This window comes from Spinacia oleracea, chromosome 6 (genome assembly GCF_020520425.1).
Source record: "Spinacia oleracea cultivar Varoflay chromosome 6, BTI_SOV_V1, whole genome shotgun sequence".
Classification (NCBI taxonomy): Eukaryota; Viridiplantae; Streptophyta; class Magnoliopsida; order Caryophyllales; family Amaranthaceae; genus Spinacia; species Spinacia oleracea.
The window spans coordinates 10194813-10211632 of record NC_079492.1 but is presented as its reverse complement, the minus strand read 5'-3'; the positions used below and the strand labels follow the sequence as shown (position 1 = coordinate 10211632).

Sequence of the window (16820 nt, the reverse complement as noted above, 5' to 3'; positions counted from 1 at the left end):
TAAGAGAAACAGTGAATGGTTATTTATTTGTTTATTCTTTTTCAATTGTTGTTTTTATTATGGTAAACAACAATCAAAACATCATCATGGGTTCTGAGCTTATGGCCAAGCTGAACCTAACAAATTTTCTTGAATGTGAAGCTAAGCTAATTGAAATAGTGAGACTCAATGGATTTGAGTATGTACTGTTCCATCCCATGCCAAGCTACTATGCCAGAGACATGACCCCTGAAAGACATGCCGCCTGGGATGCAGATCTCAAAAAGGTTATGAGTCTCATGCTGAACAACATCCCTGATGAATGGGCTAGAAGGTTTGTAGCTTACGAACCTTTTACGCTCATCAAGAATCTGAGGGATATCTGTCGTGAAAACACGGAGGACAGGGACCTAAATGTCCATGAGTTGATTGAATCAATGTCTGGCCTAAAGGTTAGTTCTCATAACAGATGTTTTAGGATGGAAGTCCAAGAAACACTTGTTCAGGTCCTTCGCACTAAACAAAGGGTGGGCGTTACACTAAGGTTCCATGTAGACCATATGATTTCATTGTTTGATCGATTAAGTCTGCTAGGAACACCAATAAGCGAAAGGATGGCAGTCTCTATCTTGCTCAATTCACTGCACAGTGGGTTTGGTCGCTTTAAGCAACAGTACGTAAGTGAACCAAGAGAAGAACAGTTGCAGAGTTTGTTCACCTGGTCAAAAAGGCTGAGATAATACTTGACTGTGAAGCCAAGGATTTACTCAAGGCTAAAGGGAGACCCTTCAAGAAAGGTGGAAAGTCCAAGGGCAATGCTGAGTCAAGAAAGAAGACAAAGCAAGACAAGTCCACATCAAGCTGGCTTTATTGTGATGGAATTGGACATTACAAGAGAGAATGTCCAAAGCTTAACGAAGATCAGAAGAACGGAACAGTCGTTCCATCTTCAGGTATTTTCGTTATAGACTGTATACTTGCTAATTCAACTTCTTGGGTATTAGATACAGGTTGTGGCTCACACTTATGTTCCAATTCGCAGGGACTAAGAAGAAGTAGAAGGTTAAGCAAGGGTGAAGTCGACCTACGAGTGGGAAATGGAGCACGGATTGCTGCATTAGCTGTAGGAACTTATTATTTGTCGTTGCCCTCTGGGCTAGTTTTGGAATTGGAAGATTGTTTCCATGTTCCAAGTCTTACTAAAAACATCATTTCTATTTCTTGCTTAGATGCTAAGGGATTTTCCTTTTTAATAAAAGACAATAGTTTCTCGTTTTATTTTAAAGAGATGTTTTATGGATCTGCTAGATTAGTCAATGGGCTTTATTTATTAGATCACGACAAACAAGTTTATAACATAAATACCAAAAAGGCCAAAAAGAATGATTCAGATCTCACCTATCTGTGGCATTGTCGATTAGGCCATATAAACATAAAACGCATAGAAAGACTTCAAAAGGAAGGAATTCTAGAACCATTTGACTTAGAGGATTATGGTAAGTGCGAATCATGGTTACTTGGCAAAATGACAAAGAAACCTTTCTCTACAGTTGGAGAAAGAGCAACTGAACTATTGGGTTTAATCCATACAGATGTATGTGGACCAATGAGTACAAATGCTACAGGTGGTTTCCGCTACTTTATCACTTTCACTGATGACTTCAGTAGATATGGTTATGTCTACCTGATGAAGCATAAATCTGAATCCTTTGACAAATTCAAGGAATTTTAGAGTGAAGTAGAGAATCAATTAGGCAAGAAGATTAAGGCACTGCGGTCTGATAGAGGCGGTAAATATCTGACCATCTGAAAGAATGTGGAATTCTATCAGAATTGACTCCTCCTGGAACACCTCAATGGAACGATGTGTCGGAACGGAGGAATAGAACCTTGCTAGACATGGTTAGATCAATGATGGGTCAAGCCAAACTTCCAATAGAATTTTGGGGACATGCATTAAATACAGCTGCACTCACTATAAATAGAGCTCCGTCTAAAGCTATTGAAAAGACTCCATATGAGTTATGGTTTGGAAAGCCTCCAACAATGTCTTTTCTTAAGATTTGGGGTTGTGAAGTATACGTCAAACGATTAATTTCAGACAAACTTCAACCAAAATCTGACAAATGTATCCTTGTGGGCTATCCAAAGGAAACAAAGGGGTATTACTTCTACAATACATCTGAGAACAAGGTGTTTGTTGCTCGAGATTGGTATCTTTTTGGAAAGAGATCACATTTTCAAAATGACAAGTGGGAGAAAAGTATACCTCAAAGAAATTCGAGTCGAACAACAAACTCTATAGAATACTCAAGATGACATTCAGGTTGAAACTCAGAGATCTTTAGAAGAATTTGGTGAGAATCAAGGACCATCTAGAAATATAACCCCGCGTAAATCGCAGAGATATAGATCTCAACCTGAAAGTTACTTAGGTATTTTGACGAACGAGAGCTATGAAGTTCTATTACTTGAAAGTGATGAACCTACGACTTACAAACAAGCTATGACGAGCCCTAGCTCCAAGCAATGGCAAGAAGCCATGCAATCTGAATTAGACTCCATGTCTGAAAACCAAGTTTGGGATTTGGTCGATTTGCCAGATGGCTACCAAGCCATAGGAAGCAAATGGGTTTTCAAACTGAAAAAGGACAAGGATGGGAAACTGGAAGTTTTCAAAGCTATATTGGTTGCAAAAGGTTACAGGCAAGTCCACGGTGTGGATTACGATGAAACCTTTTCACCAGTTGCAATGCTAAAGTCTATTCGAATAATGTTAGCAATCGCTGCATATTACAATTACAAAATATGGCAGATGGATGTCAAAACCGCTTTCTTAAATGGCGTTTTAATGGAAACTGTGTTTATGACACAGCCTGAGGGTTTTTAGGATCCAAAGAATGCTAAAAAGGTATGCAAGCTTAAGAAATCAATCTAAGGATTGAAGCAAGCATCAAGGAGCTGGAATATACGTTTTGATGAAGCAGTCAGTGACTTTGGTTTCATCAAGAACGCAGACGAATCTTGTGTATACAAGAAGGTCAGTGGGAGCAAAATTGCTTTTCTAGTATTATATTTCGACGACATATTACTTATCGGAAATGACATTCTTATGTTGAATTCTGTCAAGATTTGGCTTGGGAAATGTTTTTCGATGAGGGATCTAGGAGAAGCACAGTACCTACTGGGCATCAAGATTTACAGAAATAGATCTAAGAAGATGATTGGACTCAGTCAAAGCACTTATATCAATAACGTGCTTAAAAGGTTCAATATGGCAGACTCCAAGCGAGGCTACCTACCCATGTCTCATGGAATGACTCTAAGCAAGACTCAATGCCCAAAAACACTGGATAAGCGTAGACGAATGAGTGGGATTCCATATGCATCATTGATTGGTTCAATAATGTATGCTATGATATGTACACGCCCAGATGTTGTGTACGCACTCAGTAGAGGCACATTGGACTGCTGCCAAAAGTATTTTGAAGTACCTGAAAAGGCACCAAGATGATTTCCTGGTCTATGGTGGAGATGATGAATTAATTGTTAAAGGCTATACAGACGCAAGTTTCCAAACCGACAAAGATGATTACATATCACAGTCTGGGTTTGTCTGCTGCCTCAACGGGGGTGTAGTAAGCTGGAAAAGTGCTAAGAAAAGCACCATTGCGGATTCTACAAGTGAAGCGGAGTGCATTGCTGCGCATGAAGCAGCAAAGGAAGCGATTTCGCTAAGAAAGTTTATAAATGAGCTTGGTGTAGTCCCCTCCATTAAAGGACCAATAGCTCTGTATTGGGATAATAATGGAGCTATTGCACAGGCAAAGGAGCCTAGACACCATCAGAGAGTCAAGCATGTACTTCGTAGATTTCACCTTCTACGAGAGTTCGTTGAAAGAAAAGAAGTAGAGATAAGAAAGATTGGAACTGAGGACAACATCTCAGATCCATTAACTAAACCTCTGCCGCAAGCGAAGCACAACTCTCACACTGCAGCTATGGGAATCAAGCATATTGGAGAATGGCTTTGATGTCCTTATTTAATGTTTTAAAGTTTTAGAGTTTAATACTTTGTAAAACGTTATTGGTTAACCATTTACATTAATGAATAGAATTCATTTTTCCGTTTAATTTGTGGTTTATTAAATGATGAGTCCCTTCAATTTGACGATATATTCAAGATAGACTGTTAGGACCAGTCCTGTGACTATGAAATGTCTATCAAGTGAACTTGAAAGTCAAAAGTTGAAAATGGTCCCTGGTCGGAGTTTTCTATAAAGATGGACGCATAGAAAACGTTAGACGACTGGAATGCAAGATGACTAGTAGTTCTGTTTCTTGAACTATGTGGACATAGCAATGTCGCAATCATTTGCATAGATACTTACTTTAGGAAGACTAGTATCGGATAGACCTATGAAACTTTACTGTAACAGATGAAAATCTGTCATCATAAGTAAATTTCATTAAAATTATTAGACATTATTCCTCAATACCTGAGTGATTTGAGATTACTTGTTTGAGAACTGGTTACTTTACGTTGTCAACGGTCACACCATAAAAGAAGGCTATAAAGGCAACGCTCAGGTAATCACCTATCAAACGAAGTCTAATCACAAGATCACAAGATTGGGATTGTCCTCCCATAAATCGGGATGAGATGCTGAAAGTTGTACAAGGCAACTCGGAGAGCTAGAAACTGTAAAATGCATGGTCGTGCTAAGATGAATCATAGGCTATGATTATCTATTTATTTGATCTGTTGAACTCTGAAACCGAGAAACACATCTGGACACAATAAGGATGACAACTCTTACCTTATGTTCAAGAGCAAGCATCAAGCGACGAAGGAATTAGGAAATGCACACTTGTTCCTAAGGACAAGTGGGAGACTGAAGGAAATAATGCCCTTGGTCCAAGTATGCATTTAATACTAAGTCTAATAAATGCGGTTCAGTATTAATTATACAAGTTAATAATTCAGTGAGATCAAGTGAACTATATGCCTAGCTAGAGGCCGCTTCCGTTCAAGTGGAATTAATAATATTAAATCCACAACTTACTCTTGACTGAACCCATAGGATCACACAAATAGCACATGAACAGATCAAGTATTTAAGTGAATTAAATACTCCATTTATGGACTTTCGGAATCAACGGATTTCGGTTCCAATGGGAGCTGAAATCGTCAAAAGGCAAATTATGAATACTCCGGAAACGATGGTATTGCGGGAAACGGAAATATGGATCGTATCAGAAATATAAATATTATCCAAGTCGTAGATGTTTTCGGAAACGGAAACATGGTACGTATCGGAAAATATTATCGGAAATGGAAATATTGCCGGAATCGGAAATATTGCCGGAATCGGAAATATTGCCGAAAACGGAAATATTGTCAGAATCGGAAATATTATCGGAATCGGAAAATAATTCCGCAATCGGAAATAAATATTTGTTCGAAACGGAAATTAATTCTGGAATCGGAAATATTAAATATTGTTCGAATCGGAAATATTGTCGCAAACGGAAATACTCGCTCGAATCGGAAATATTATCGGAATTGGAAAATAATTTCACAATCGGAAATATTGGGCCGAGCCGAGCACCAGCTCCCCTTGTGGGCTGCGTGGTGCGAGGCTTCGTACGACCAAGTCCTTGGTCGTTTAGGATTGCTTGCTTAATATCGTTTTCCTAATTCTACTCGAATTGAATTTTTTTGTTAAATCTGAAACACTTAGGTGTTTGATTAAACATTAAATTCTAATGATTTAATTCAACTAGAATCCTAATGGAATTAGTTATTGGAATCCTAGTAGAATTCTAATTCCGTTATTTCCACCCTATAAATACATGGTTCATAATCACAATTTTCACAATAATTCAATAAGTATTCACATAGATTAAGTTTAAGTAAGAATTTAATAATTTGCCTAAATTAATAATTAAGCTTTCCGAATAAACATAATACCTTAGAGAATATCCTAGTTGGTTGAATCTAAGGCGAATCCGAACGTGTTGTGGACTATCTACGGAGGGGCGACATTTGGAGTCCTAAACTTGTTCTTGTTCGGTTCGGGAGCAGCTAGGGAAGGCACGCATTACATTGTATGTATCCTAATTATGCTAATTGACTATGTGGCCATTAATTTGGATTCCTGGATTTTTGGTTTTTCCGCATGAAATATATTGTTTATATTTGTCATAACCTAACATACCTACACATACGGTGACTAACATGAGTATACCCTTCATATGTGGTTACTAAAATAGTGAAACAAGGCACAAATAAACTTGGCTCATAACATGCTAGACTTTACGTATAATTGCATAAATAATTCCTTGCATGGGAATGAAACCATACATGCATAACATACGTGGACAACATGCTTGTTATTTAAATTCAACAAACATAACCAATTATAACATGCTTGTTCACTTCAATTCAACAAGCATAATTAATATCCAAAACATGCTTGCTCACACAATCAAACATGAATCCCTAATATTCCAAGTAACATGAATCACAATATAAAATCACCACATAAATTCACATGAAAATAAGGTTTAGACTCGTACGTACCTTGAATACCTAAGTATGGGGGCCACTTTGTGATTCTACCCATTAAATTCGAAATCTCCTCCTATCATTAAAACAATAAAACTTAATTATTATCCATGTTCATTAAGTTTTCATCGACTTTATTTAATTTTAAAACGCTTGAATTAATTAAAAACTAATCGTTAATCATTAAAATAATAATTCTAATTAATCTTTTAAAACCCTAGCATGAAATTTAATAATTTCATGATTTAATTAATTTCATGCTTAAAACCATTAAAAATTGACACTTAAATACTTTTAATGAATCTGAAAATTATAATTGTTACCATAATTATAATTGTCATTTAATTATGTTAATAAATTAATTTATCATAAGGTTTAAACCAAAACCCTAACCCTGAATCATCATAAATCATTAATTCCCATAAAAATTAAAACTTTTCATAATAAATCAAATCTGAAAATTAATATCCTTCAAATAAAAATGGTCATTAACATTCTAATCATCAAAATCCTCAACTTTGGTCTTCATAACCAATCCCAGCATAATAATCAATCAAAATCCATTATTAATCATAATTTAAAATATAATTTAAAATAGAGAAGATTAGGAAGAAGAGGAATTATACCAAGCCAACCTAAAGCACGGCACGACCACGAAGAGTGTAACCGGGCACAAAAGAGAGACAAAAGGGGAAGGGGGTGCGCACGCACAGCAGCACGATGCGGCTGTTGTTGTGTTATTCAGTGCATTGGGTGCGCGAGCAGGGGAAGCAACAACACGGTGCGCGCGAGCAGGGGAAGCAACAACACGGTGCGCACGAGCAGGGGAAGCAACAACGGGCGCCGGGCGCTGGCTCGCGTGAGTGTGTGGCGACGAGGGAGCAACACGCAGAGAAGGCGCTGACTATGCTTGCTAAGGCTGGCGCACGAAGGGAAGATTGAAGAGGGAAGGGGGTGTCGTGGATAGGAAGAAAAAGAGAGGAGAGAGATTATGAGGGTTTGTAAAATAATCAAGTGGGGGTTTGTGAGGTATTAAGGGGTATTTATAAGTTTTGTATCCCCTTGATGGGTTAGGTTTTAGAAGACTCCTTTCGGGCTTCATCAGGTCAAGATCGGGCTTGCTTTAGTTTGTTTGGGATAGAATTGAATATGTTATTGAATTATTCACTTTGGCACCTTATAGAAATTAGATCAGGCTTTAGAATAATTCAAATCGTTTTACTTTCAAAACCCAAATAAATTCTCAACTTGAAATTTAAATTCAATTCGAAAATAATTAAAATAATATATATTTCTAATTAATAAAATACATTTAAATAACTATTTAATTGTGATTTAAATTCACAAAATTATAAAAATGCTTTATAAATATAATAAAATATATTTATAATTACTTAAAAATACGAGGTATTACAGTTACTCTAATGTTTCACTAGGGTTACTTTTGTATGTCAATAGTGTTACCTTTAATTAATAGACACAATATTACTTAGTTCTACTTCTATTTGTAATTATTACTTCTACTTATATTTTTAATTCCTTTATAGTTTTAGAAGAGTTACTTTTAATCTAATTACTTAGCCACCTGTTAATGGGGTTAATTTTAAACAATAGACATGGTTACTACTAGTATTACTAAGGGTTACTTCTATTTGGAATTTCAATTAATTTTATAGTTTTAGAGGAATTACTTTTAATCAAGCTACTTATTCACTTAAAACATTACTCAGTAGATAGGATGGTACTTAAATATTTTACTAGGGTTACTTCTTGTATGTTAATGGTGTTACTTTTAAATATTACTAGATTAGGTCCCGTGCACGCACATATTTTGATCATTTTTTCACAAAATATTTAACTCGATATTTTCCAATCTACTGCGTAGTTATAACATTTTTAACATACTCGTTTAAATTTATTCATATAATACGCATATTTGAAATGCTAATATGGTAATCTGACTAAAATATCGAGTGATGTATTTTGCATTATTAATATAGCGATTTGACTAAAATATTATTACTTTAGAATAATTATTATTACGTCGTATCTATTATTGCCATAATTTATAAAATAAATTTTTTTTCCATGCATAAATACAGAGTAGTTTATAAAAAAGGTAGAGAATAAAATAAAATAAAACATATACACTTTTTTTGGGAAAGTGATTTTTGGCGGGAGCACCAGGAATTGACATGTGTCATTCCTGGTGTCTCTTTTAGTATATAGTAATCGATGCACAATTACTACTAATAGTAATAAGAGTTATATTTTGTTTGTTAATGGTGTTACTTTAAATATTACCCACAATTATTACTAAGGGATATTTTTTTTGTATGTTAATGGTGTTACTTTAAATACTAGGAACAATTGTTATTAATATACTAAAGGTTATTTTTTTATTTTCATGGTTTGTTTTTTAAATATTAGGCATAAATAAAAATAAAAAGTATTTCTGGCCCAAATAAAAAAAATTAAAAAGAAGAAAAAGAAGCAACATCAGGAATCAAATACACAGCCTACGATGGATTGAGAACTACATTTAAGCATTTGTACCATAAATCCTCCTTCTGTTTATGTGATCTAACACTTCACGTTTTTTATATAGCTTTTGTTAGTCTCGGGACGCGTGGTGGGTTGACTAATATGAACACGTTTATATAAGACGAAAGAATTATTTTTATTGTAATTGCTTACTTCTATTTACAATTTCAGTTACAACTACTTATTCACTTTAAATGTTAGGATGTTGCTTTAATATTTTACAGGATTACATTTATATTTTATATGTTAGTAGTGTTATTTTTAAACAACAAGCACAAACATTACTAATATTACTAAGGGTTATTAATTCATTTCTGTTACTATTATTGTTTTAGAGGAGTTACTCTTAATCAAGCTATTTATTTTACTAAAAAAAATATATTTATTCACGTGGGAAAACAATAACAAAGGGAAAAAAATGTTCATGTCCATCATCAAACCCGCAAAATTCCATCCCATGCCCAATAGAACTCAGCAATCGATGGAACCACTGCTCCAACAAAAACTTGGTGTTGTTAATATTCCCAACTCGTGAAGATATCTTTGGTCCTGTTCCAGAAAACCCTAATCAGCATCTGAATCATAATTTGAAGTTCGGTTACTAGGGATATATTTCGGAAGACTCAATTCCATTTTCAGAAATAGAGTCATGGTCTCAAGTGTGGGAAAATCTAAACATTTCTGATTCTCCAAAGTCGCCTCTCTTGTATCCTGAATCTCATTCCTTACTTCAATCAGGTTCTTCCAGTACTTACTATTCACCTCAAAGGGATATCCCAAGGGAGGAATTTGAAAATCTTAGGATATTCAATGCTATTATGGAAGATCAAATCCATGGGATTAAAGAAGTAAATAAAGAAGCTGATAGGGAGAGAGTTTCCAAGCTGAAGTTTGTTCAGGATTCAGTTCTGGGTGAAGAAATGCAAGGAAACAAAACAGGCAGGAGTAATCATGAAGGCAAGAAGAAAGTGCGTGAATACAGGAAGTTGAAGAAGTATTTTCCAGAAGGGAGATTGAACCCAGCTGATTGGAAGGTAAGCCGTTCAATTCAAATTCGCGAGCCAGTTCAAGAGGACATTGTGGAAAAAGGGAAGATTGGCTGGCCAATAAAGAAGAGGCCAGCTGAAGAGTCTTCTAAATTTGCAAAGGGAAGTGTGGATTTAAAAAGGTGTAAGAGTAGTGTATCAACTGGAGTGGAGATTCCTTCATACGAACAAGTGATGAATGATTTTGTCAAGGCAGTATATGAAGGGAATTTTGTGATAGACAGAGGTGATCGAGGTTCATCTATGAACAAAGGTTTAGGTTCCACTGAGAATGAGGTATCAGTTTCTGCTTCTTTGTCAATTAATGGCTTTAAGGTTGAGCCTGATCAACCTCAAAGGGCCCAATGAAGATAATGGCATGGAATTGTATGGGGTTGAACTCATCGAATGAACCTACAATTCCATTTTTGCTCTGGACCATCCGAAAATTTTCAGTTAATGTGGTTTTTCTGATGGAATCGAAGGCTAATAGTGAAGTTGTAAGTAAAGTTGCTTGAATGCTTAATTTCGGAAAATATGATTATGTAGAAGCACCTGATTATGTGGGTGGCTTAGCAATTTTTTGGTGCCCTTTTGTGAAGATGTCAGTAGTCAAAAGGACCACTAATTATATATTTTGTAAAGTGGCATATGTAATGGGGAATATATTATATGAATGGGAATTGCTTTTGGTTTATGGTTCGCCTTATATTAAAAATAGGGAGGAAGTTTGGAAGTCAGTAGATGAGCTATTGAATACATATTGGGGTAAAATGTTGCTAATAGGGGATTTTTAATCAGGTGGAATATCATAATAAAAAACTGGGTGGGTCAAGGAGTATACCTGGAAAGGAAATGTTTATGTATTGGAGAAAAAGATGGCAACTAGTTGATGTTCCATTCCATGGAGTAAATTATACCTGGTGTAATAACAGAAGAGGGGAGGGGTGTATATATGAAAGGCTAGATAGAGGTTATGCTACGGATGAATGGTGTCAAATTTTCCCAGAAGCTAGTATTCTAAATTTGCCAATTTTAGTCTCAGATCACTCCCCTATTATCCTTGATATCATTAATGCAAGAAAGAAAAAGAGTAGAGTAAGAAAAATTGATAGTTGGTGCCTGGATATGGATCGCCTAAAAGAGATTGTGGCTTCTAGTTGGAAAAAAGAGATAGAAGGATCCCCTATGTACAAATGTTATAGAAAATTATAGAAAATTAAATATGATCTTTTTACATGGTGTAAGGAGTTTCAAATGGCTAATAACATAATATGGGATCATATAATGGACATTTGTGATAATATTCAAAAACAAATCAATGATCAAGACCAGCTTAACATCAATGAAGGCATAAAGCAAGAAAAAATGGTGAAAGAAGAATGTTTTGAGAAAGCTCTAGTTAAGCTGGCATATTGGAAACAAAGAGCTAAAGGAAAATGGGTTGCTCTAGGGATAGTAATACTGCCTTTTGTCTTTCGATGTGCAAAACAAAGAAAGATAATAAATGAAATCAGAATGATTCAAGATGATGATGGTAACTGGGTTTCGGAGTCAGAAGAGATCAAAAATGTTATTTGCAAGCATTTCAAATCTTTGTTTAAGCGGATGATATTTTGGAGAGCATTAGGGTTCTAGATGAGATAAGAAATTTGATTCCAAAACTAAATGAACAACAAATTATCAAGTTAAATGAAAATATTACAGAGTAGATGTTAGAACAGCAATATTTCAGATGGGGGGTATACCAACTATTTTTTATCAAAAATCATGGGAAATTGTTGGAAAGGAAATAACAGAAGCATTGTTACATTTTTTTCAGAACAGGTTACATACTCAGAGAATGGAATCAAACCTTAATAGATCTCATTCCAAAAATAGAGAGTCCGGAGAAAGCTTCTCAATTCCGTCCTATCAGCCTTTGCAATGTTATTTATAAGATAATTTCAAAGTGCATTACAAATAGGTTGAAGGTTATTATGCAGGAAATTGTTGGACCCTTTCAAAATGCTTTTGTGCCTAAGAGGTATATGGGAGATAATTGTCTTCTTGCACATGAGATCATGACTTACATAAAAAGGAGAAGGAAAGGATTAGAGAGATTTGCGGTACTTAAGATTGATATGAGTCTCTATTATATAAGCCAGCTCCTGAGGGCTTTTAAGTAAATTAACTTTTCGTGTCCACTTGCAAAAAGACAATAATACCCTCCCCCCGTTAAACAGTAACAATTACAAAGCTGACTTATTTGGTAACATTCATAACATTCTGATTATCTATTATTTTTAAAAATCGATTAATTACGGATTTTAAAACTGAAAATCTATTTTGGGAAGGGAATATGTTTAAACGTCAATCAATCAGGAAATCTGGCAAGGAAGATAAAAAAAGAAAAGGAAAGAATCCTGTAATTCTGAAATCTTTCCCAATACAGAAAGTCTGTGAATAAAGTCAAAATAAAAAGCAAATAAGGAAGTATCACCCATAAATCCAGCCACGAAAAATTGCTAAAACCCATAGCCAAGAAAATCACGCATAAACCCACAGCCAAGAAAACGCATATGCCCACAGCTAAAAAAATAACGCATAAACCCAGCCACGAACATAACACAAAACCCAGCCAAGAACATCACACAAAGACCCAGCTGTGAAAATCTTATTACAAATTATTACAATTGCCAAATTAAATCAAATTGACATTCGACTGAATTAAATCAAAATCAGTCTAAACCAAGAAAATTAAAACAAAAAATCTGCAGAAAATCAGTAATTCAGTATACGAGTTCCAAAAACTCCATCATTGCTCTTCAAGTCGCGCCGATACACGTAAGTAATATCTTCTCCCGATTCCTTGAAAGAAAATAAAAACAGAAACTTATTTTATAATAATTGTGATTTTTTATGCATAAACTGTTCTTTTTTAAAATTGTTGCTATGTAGATTGAATTTGTCTAACTTAAACAATGGCGTTTATTTGTTTTGCAGATTTCAAAATATTAAGGTATGCTCGACATCGTCTATAAAATATTCGTGAGTTTTTATTACGAGATCTTCTAATTCACATGTATGCAGGTTTAGAATTCATTTTAGGTTTTCCCTCAACCAACTATAAACTTTTAGCATAAGGTATGTTTTTGTTGAGTTTTATTCTTGGTTATATATTGAATTTTATATGACATCTAAGATATAGTCTATTGTTTTTATTACATGTTGAGTTTTTATTACGAAAACAGCCTATTGTATCAACCTATTAAAGATGATTTAATCGTAATATTGCATGTTTTATTCTTGGTTATGTATTGTTTTTTAAATGTCGTTAAAATAACAGTCCAAAATTGACTAAATTGGTTACTGATAAAGGCTTACCCAGGCTCTGGAACATAAACAAGGCGACAGGTAAACCATAAATTTTGAGCCTGCAAAAGAACTTCAATGATTAAGAATCAAGCTTCAGACTTAAAAAATATAATAGAAGAAACATACAAGTACAATGGGGATTAGGAAATTTAACACATTCATCAATAACCATTAGAAGATAAAATCACAAAAGAAATCAAGAGCAAAAAATCACATTCATAACAGGAAAATTAAAAAAGGCATCGTTTAACATAGAAATGAAGAACAACTTTCAAAGATCGAAGGTTAGGTATTTATTAAGAACAAATCTCAACATTAGGTTATCACTATACAGAAATATGAAATCAGAACATTAAGATTCTCTGAATGCGATGCGTACGAAATTACATAAACCTTAAAACAATTTTGTTACAACTAACATAAAGAGTGCGATGACCTAACAGAAATTTCACAGTTCGTGTCTGGGTTGATAAAGAGTACGATGATAATATCATCCCAGAAACTTCACAGTTTAAACTTTGTAGTTTAAAACTACTAATTGCATCATTAACTCACAATCCCAAATACTTCTACGCCAAATGCATGTATGGCTTACTGTCTCATTCAAGTAAAAGTTGTTAAAAAGATATTGGTTAAATTGCAACTTAAAAGGTAAACGGTAACAAACTGATCTCGGTTCATGAGCAAATAACAAAGTTTGGCCAAATATGTGACCATTGAAAAGTTTGGACAAAACAAAATTTTTTCCACAAAAATCAAACCAAACATTAACCACATTGGGATTCACATCAGACTAACTACAAGCAGAACACCAACTTTCTTGCTCAAATTTGAACCACACACAAACCCCAGCAAAAAAAACAAAATTTCCACTAATAAACTCTTCAATTAGTGAAGCAACAATAAATCCTTGAACTAAACCCTAAATATCCAAAAATTTCCACAAATTAAAACCAAAAAAGGTCTGGAAAAAAACCCAACATGCCAACATGCTTAACCTCACAAAATTAAAAATAAAGGTAATTAGATCATTCTGAAGCTAAATCGAGATATGCATATACAAATCGACAAAGGTAAGGCAAACTTATTGGAGCAAAATCACTTGCTGAGCTGAGAAAAATCATATAAATCATGGAACAAAATGAATCATTGTACTATCAAAACCCGTACCAAAAATAGAATTAAAGCAACAATCCAGAAGCAAAACCTACTGGAGCATCCATTAAACACTGACTGAGCAAAACCATATGAATCATGGAAAATAGAATCATTTTAGAACCAAAAAATAGACATGAGCAAAATGAATACCATTTTAACGATTTCAGCAAAACCCGCAGCCTGCCCCCATAGCACTGCTTGCAGCAGCTGTCCCTCACTCCCCGCGCCTCACCATTGCCTCGACTAGCGCCTCGCCCGTCGCCTCTGACCGTCTGACGCCCCGCCCAGCAAAACGTTTCAATGAGTTATCACATGCTAAACTTCACCAAACTCAAATCACACCAACAAGACAATAAATGAAAACCAAACAAAAAGATCGATTTGGAAATTTATAAGGAAATAAAACCATAAAATACAATATAATGAGCCAGAAATAAATTAAAAGTTGCAACTTAAACAAACTGAAACGAAAATGTTGCTCACCATTTCTAGGTAATCGGCGATTCAGCAAAGAGAATTTGGTTTTGACAAATTGTTGATTGTTGTTTAGTAATCTCCTAAACGCATCGCAAGCAAGACGGGAAAGAGGTGAGAGAGAGGAGGGAATAATCGACCATTTTAATTGCTCAGATATGAGGAAAGAGAAAGGAAATAAGAGGAGAGAGAAATGAGAGAGATGAACCAGAGAAACGAGAGGGGTTAATCGCCATTTTGAGTTCTAAGATCCGAGGAGAGAGAAAGGAAATACGAGGAGAGAGAAGTGAGAATGATGAACCAGAGAATGATTGAATGACAATACCCGTGAATCTTCTCTAAAAAACAATATTTTATCTTCCTTCAAAAAAAAAATTAATATTTTATCTATTTTAAATTAATTACTTTCTTTTTAATCTATTAATCCATTTTAAATTAATACGAATTAATTTCTTTTTAATCTATTTAATCTATTAATACCAATTACTTTCTTTTTAGAGGAAAAGAAAAAAAAACATTAAATTAAAATAGTAAATCTATTTTAAATAAACACTTTTGTTTTAGCGGATAAGAAAAACAAAACCATCAAAATAAAATATTTAATCTATTTTAAATTAAAACTTTCGTTTTAGAGGCAAAAAAAGAACCATCAAAAAAAAATTTAATCTAATTTAAACTAAAACTTTCGTTTTAACGGAAAAGACAAAAAAAAGCATCAAAATAAAATATTTATTTTATTTTAAATTAAAACTTTCAATTTAGCGGAAAGAAAAACTCGATTTTAATCTAAGTAAAACCTTAAAATAATCTAATACTCTGACCACATAAATTTCTGAATTAATTAGCTCATGTTGTATTTAACATTAAAACATATTTTTCAACGTTCATGAAGCCTAATGGACGCACTCGGGTGATGGAAAAATTATTAACTGTCCAATGCTTCGGAAAAAGTATTCATGGGTCATGGAAAAAATATTCTCATTCTTCGGAAACAAAGCTTTTCCTGGATGATACCTTCACCAACTGGAGATTTTAATCTAGAACTTTCTTATATTGTTACTCTGTTAGTTATGTGTTGCATATCGATTAGGTGGAGGAGTGCATATGGTTAAGCAAGTATATTGCGAGATACATATCTTTTTTTTTATGTTTATTTACTTTATTTCAGTACGGAGATTTTATTTTTCATTGGGATATGTTAATTTGTAACAAAAATAATGTTAAATTTTTCAATAGCTTTAATTGGTCATACGATTCGATTTTTCGTCATGTAAGGCTACGAGTATTGTATGACCTCAATATCGCAAAATATGGACTTTGCGAATGATTTTTAGTGCCTAATATTTGTTAAATCCCGCATGCATCGCGTGCATAAAATACTAGTAAAGCATATGATAGGGTAAGTTGGGAATTTGTGGAATGGCTCTTGGATAGTATGCTTGTTCCTGCTAGATGTAGACACTGGATTATGCAGTGTATCACAAGTGTTTCATACTCAATCATTATCAATGGTGAGCCAAGTGTGTCATTTAAGCCAAAGTGTGGTCTAAGACAAAGTGATCAAATTTCACCGTACTTATTCATTATAGTGATGGAGGTGCTGTAAAAGATGATGATAAAACTGGAAGAATCACAATGTGTTAAAGGGATCAAAATTTCAAGGTCAGCCCCTTCCATTTGTCATCTGTTTTTTGTTGATGCACTACAACAAA

At 34.3% G+C, this 16820-nt stretch overlaps 1 protein-coding gene and 1 long non-coding RNA gene across 2 annotated transcripts; one reads left to right on the top strand and one right to left on the bottom strand.

Annotated features, from left to right (window-relative positions):
• The first annotated feature begins 10493 nt into the window (after positions 1-10493).
• LOC130462908 (uncharacterized) lies at positions 10494-11757 on the top strand. The gene is made up of 3 exons (XM_056831889.1): positions 10494-10619; positions 10921-11217; positions 11368-11757. The coding sequence occupies exons 1-3, from the start codon at positions 10494-10496 to the stop codon at positions 11755-11757; spliced, it is 813 nt and encodes a 270-aa protein (XP_056687867.1).
• Positions 11758-12518: 761 nt separating this feature from the next.
• LOC130463972 (uncharacterized) lies at positions 12519-15505 on the bottom strand. Its single transcript, XR_008924245.1, has 4 exons — positions 15118-15505; positions 14785-14954; positions 13486-13535; positions 12519-12969 (listed from the first exon to the last, which is right to left on the bottom strand). It is a non-coding gene; the product is annotated as an uncharacterized lncRNA (long non-coding RNA).
• Positions 15506-16820: the final 1315 nt, after the last annotated feature.